Source organism: Cupressus sempervirens, chromosome 10 (genome assembly GCF_028749045.1).
Source record: "Cupressus sempervirens isolate cs-2001-9-10 chromosome 10, ASM2874904v1, whole genome shotgun sequence".
Taxonomy (NCBI): Eukaryota; Viridiplantae; Streptophyta; class Pinopsida; order Cupressales; family Cupressaceae; genus Cupressus; species Cupressus sempervirens.
In genome coordinates this window covers 774,155,786-774,160,315 of record NC_143127.1, presented here as the reverse complement: position 1 = coordinate 774,160,315, position 4,530 = coordinate 774,155,786, and the positions used below count along the sequence as shown (strand labels likewise).

The window sequence follows — 4,530 nt, the reverse complement described above, 5'->3', positions numbered from 1 at the left end:
AAGAGTGACCAAATTAGTAGCAACAAAATGACCAAAGGAGTTCCCAATTGATTTGAGGATCCTTTCATCCCAAAACTCCAGTGGAAGGCCTAGAAGCCTCACCCATACCAGAGCCATCCGATTTAACTCCTTTGTTGGATCCAAGCCAGGATGCCATTTAGCTACCGTAAGATCATGTTTACCATAGTACCATGAGCCTGCCAAAACCATGGCCATGTCTTCTTCAGTCGTAAACTTGAAGCACAAAAGACCTCTAGGCATTGCCGAAACAACCACAATGCCCTTCACCTTCCACTTTTGGTTCACCCATTTCCTAACCATCTTAATCGATGGGCGAAAAGCCACAAAGCATCCCACAAGGCACAACTTTAGGTTAGTTGACACACTATCAACCAAAATATCTAGGACCACAACCTCTAGCCCCTCATCACCATAGATCACCTTTGGGGCTTCGAAAGGGTTTTGTGTCTCTTTCTCCCCAAGGACCGCATCGTTCCAACTAGAGACTTCGGGGGGCGGGCTGGCCACAACAATCCCCTGGAGGTCCCCAGGGAACATGCCTGACACAATGTGGTCCCCACTCAGAGAGAACTTGGATCCACCTCCACCTAGGCCCTCCCACTCGAGGTCAAAACCAACAGTAGGTCAGGGTAGATCGCAGGGATCTGGCTTGCCAGAAGGGGGCCATCCCAGCTTAGAATTCAAAAAACAAAACAAGCAGGAAAGTTGCAAAGAATCTATCCCTTAGGGCTTTGATTGTTATTGCTATAATTAGTTTTGATGGTTTATTAATAAAATTACCGGTTTCATAAAAAATTACCTATGAATCAATACGGTCCAACAATTTTTTAGCTTGTCATATACGACTCATAAGTTGAAAAATGACCAATAGGGTGATATACGACTCATAAGTTGAAAAACAGCCAATATGGCCATCAAATTCCATGCCTGAGACAAATATAAAGAACAAATGCTGAAATTTCAACAAAGTCTTTATATTTTTAAATTTTTTCAATTTTGGCCAAAGATGCAACTTATATGGAAGATATTCTGGTCCTTCAAATATGTTTTCGAAAAAATTCAAATTCTATTTTACTGGATAAAGCTGATCGCGACTGATCAATCTTTTGGATTTGCTGTATGGCTTTGCATAAGGTTATTCGTATCTATTTAAATATAATATTTTTTGCAATTTGCACCAACGAAGATCACTGAGGAGGATCTGGTGTCATTTATGGAGGGAAATTCCAATTTGTTTTACATGAAATAAAAGACAATGGAAGTACGATGTGCAAGGAAAGAGCTGATTTAACTTTAAATGCAAAACAGGGGATTGTTGTCTTCTGATGGGGAGATCGAGGATACGCACTTAAGTGAATATCTCCATCACTATTTGACTGGAGTTCATGAACTCCATTAAGAAAGAGAGTAGAATGATTTTCTGTGTATATGGCGAGGTGTACGAGGAAAAACCCAAAAAAAATTGCTGCAATGAGTTGTGCAACAGTAAATGTCAATTGAGGAGGAGATTCTGGATGGCATTAGAAAAGTTCTGCTGAAAAGATTTAAAAATCTGTTCAGTTTGGGTAAGTGTGCCTGCAGAAAATTTAGCCGTTTTTATCGTTTAGCAGGTGGCCCAGGAAGCGTGCTGGCTGCGCTGACTCCTAAATGAGAAGCAGTTGCAACAGGAAACGGACTGTTGTTATTAAAAATTTGCAGATTCCCACGACACCCCATGTGATGTGATGTGAGCCAAGAGATGATATGATCTCCTTCTCTCTTTTCAAAATCATTAGTTCTTTGAGAGGCTTCAGCCATTACATTTGCAGGTCATGTGAATCCTGGTCTGCTCAAAGGGGTTTCTTCAAATCGGGCTCTTCGTCTGTTCGCCGATCATACATTTGTCAGGTATGCTTCTATCAAATTACTCCTCTATCAAATTAACCGCTGGTGTTTTAAGAATCTCTGATTTTGAGGTTATAAATTCATATGCTTCAAAATGGCTTTGGATTAACCTAAATGTGTTTCGAGTAGTCCTGGAATGCTTCATCTAGCCTGCTGAGGTTACTAGTTCTTCTTAAGTTGTGTTTTACAAAGTGGGTCTGGAAAAGTTTGATGCGGCTTACATTTTGAATGCGCCCGCATATTTTCTTTCTGGGGGTTTAGATCAATAGGAGTTTGAATTTGGTTCTTGGGGTTTTACAGAGAAGATGGGGAATGCTTTGCTACAATGTGTGAAACAGTGCAGTAATGGAGATCCGGCCATTAAAGTGATGAAAATGGACGGGCAAATTCTGAAGTATGAAGGCCCCATGTATGCAGAAGAGATTTTATGCAACTACCCTAACGATGCCATTTTCCATTCTGATTCATTCCATCGTTTTGGAGGGCGTTGCAGGGCTTTGGGGGGTAATACGGAGTTAAGGGCAGGGGAGCTCTATTACTTGATCCCTCATCCTCCTGCAAGGTCCCGTGAGTTTTATGAGAGTAGCTCCTCTGAGATTCAGAATCAGACCCGCCAGAAGAGATGCCTTCCTCGATCTCTATCTGGTTTCAGAGATAAGAAACCCTCCATAGAGATCATTCCTTCTCCATCACAAGATGGGGTGGTTAGATTAAAGCTACTGATATCTAAAAAAGAGCTTGCTACTCTCATGTCTGAAAGCACAGATGCCATGACTATGGTGGAGAGTATTGTAACCCCACTGTTGACGGAAATGGAAGCAGGCAACCCGCCAAAGGCTTCTTCCTTTTCTTCTCCGACTGTAGCTAGAGGTGGGAGTGGAGGTTATTCATGGAAGCCTGAACTGGAGAGCATTCCTGAAATCAATGTCACATTGTATGTTTTCCATCATAACCAGCTTTAAAATCAATTTTTTTCTTAATGTAAGCAGATTTAGGCAATCCATGATAGATGCACAATGTTTATCTGAGTGTGATTGTGTTGCAATATTTATACTATTAAACGATTCTGATAATACAGAATGATCCATCATTAGGATGAAAAAACTGGCATTCCTTGCATTCTTTTGATCTGATGATGGATCATAAAATATCCCCAAATTCTTTTATGCTGATGATATATGGGTACATCGATTGTAAAAATATTGCAACACAATCACATCCCAATAAACATTGTGCATAATTTTTTTTCTTAGTAAATGTTCATAGATTTGAATCATTTTTCATTTGTTTTTTTTAAAATGTACAGGAGCTCCTGACCAGAAGATAAATGAGATGGATCCTTGTGAGTACTCAGATGAGCATCTCCTTGATGTGGGCGTTGATCTCGGTTTTGGTTCTTGTAGCGTATGAAATGCTTTGCTTTGAGGATTTGATGTCAGCCCTTGTATCACTCTGAAAAGCTTGTTTTCAGTGAACTAGCTGCTGGACGGTTTTGTTTGTACAGGGAAGAGAGACTATTGAGGCTTTCTATATTTTAGCTGGTTTTGTTTCAATTCCAACAATTTTGACGTATGTTTCTCTGGCATCATGTAACATGAATCAAATGGCTAGTATAAATATGTTTTGCAAGTCTTAGCTTGTATAAGAGAGGTCACTTACCATGAATGTGCATCATGCAGAAGAAACGCATATTGTAATTTTGAATTTATATCCATCAGTATAAGTTTATACAACATTTCATTGCCTTGAGTAATTAATTTCACTCAATAACTAGGTATTAACTACAACTTAGAGAGGGCTGAAAGCTGTCCTACCTTGCCATGTTTCCTATATGACTGCCCTTTGGACTGTGGGCAGACTTTTTTGCAGCATGAAAACTGATTATTTGTTTGATATGTATTTGAGGTCAACAATTAACAGCCATTATAGCATTTCACCAACTTTGAGTATTAAGTTTTCACAGTCCTTGCATAAAGTGAGCATCATTTTCATTTGTTTCCCATTCTAATGTTGGCTACGAAGAACTGTAGTTCTCCCATAAGCTCTTACAATTGACTTCTGAAGAGGGGCATATTGTTTAATGTGGTGAAATTATAGAATGTGATTATATATATATATATATATATATTGATGGAGGTCTTCTATGAAATCTGTTTAGCTATCTGCTATGGGAGGACAAGCCTTATGGCTGAACCTCTTCAGCTAAGTGCTAAGGTCTAAGGGGTATTGATTCCACCAAATTCACCTGAGGCACGATCTGGGCCTCATTCCTTTTTAATGTCTGAGCCTTACACTCAGCAAGATTTGATCCTTGATAGACTCCTTAAAATCCTTTCAACTCCAGAAACCCATTGACATGATCTAAAATATTAATACAAAAGCTTTCATATAATCAAAGCATAACAGATTATGAAAATCTAATGTCATTATGAGCTTAAAGCTTTTGCTGGTTTAACTGTATTCAACTTTACTTAAGCCAGTGCAGCTAGGGTGTAGGTTTACCTTATTTGTTGGGTGGTCAGGTCATGCTGTGTCGTCTACGGTGCAACTTATATGCACAGTTTTTTCAGTGTATTTCAGTGGTTTATAATAGACAGAAGAATATTTAACACTGCTACGGGTGCA

The 4,530-nt window shown here is 39.3% G+C and overlaps 1 protein-coding gene across 1 annotated transcript; it reads left to right on the top strand.

Moving 5' to 3' along the window:
- Positions 1 to 1,132: 1,132 nt before the first annotated feature.
- Positions 1,133 to 3,640, top strand: LOC149536163 (uncharacterized). Its single transcript, XM_089806499.1, has 3 exons — positions 1,133 to 1,908; positions 2,206 to 2,839; positions 3,212 to 3,640. The coding sequence occupies exons 2-3, from the start codon at positions 2,211 to 2,213 to the stop codon at positions 3,219 to 3,221; spliced, it is 639 nt and encodes a 212-aa protein (XP_089662625.1). The 5' UTR covers positions 1,133 to 1,908; positions 2,206 to 2,210; the 3' UTR covers positions 3,222 to 3,640.
- The last annotated feature ends 890 nt before the right edge of the window (positions 3,641 to 4,530 follow it).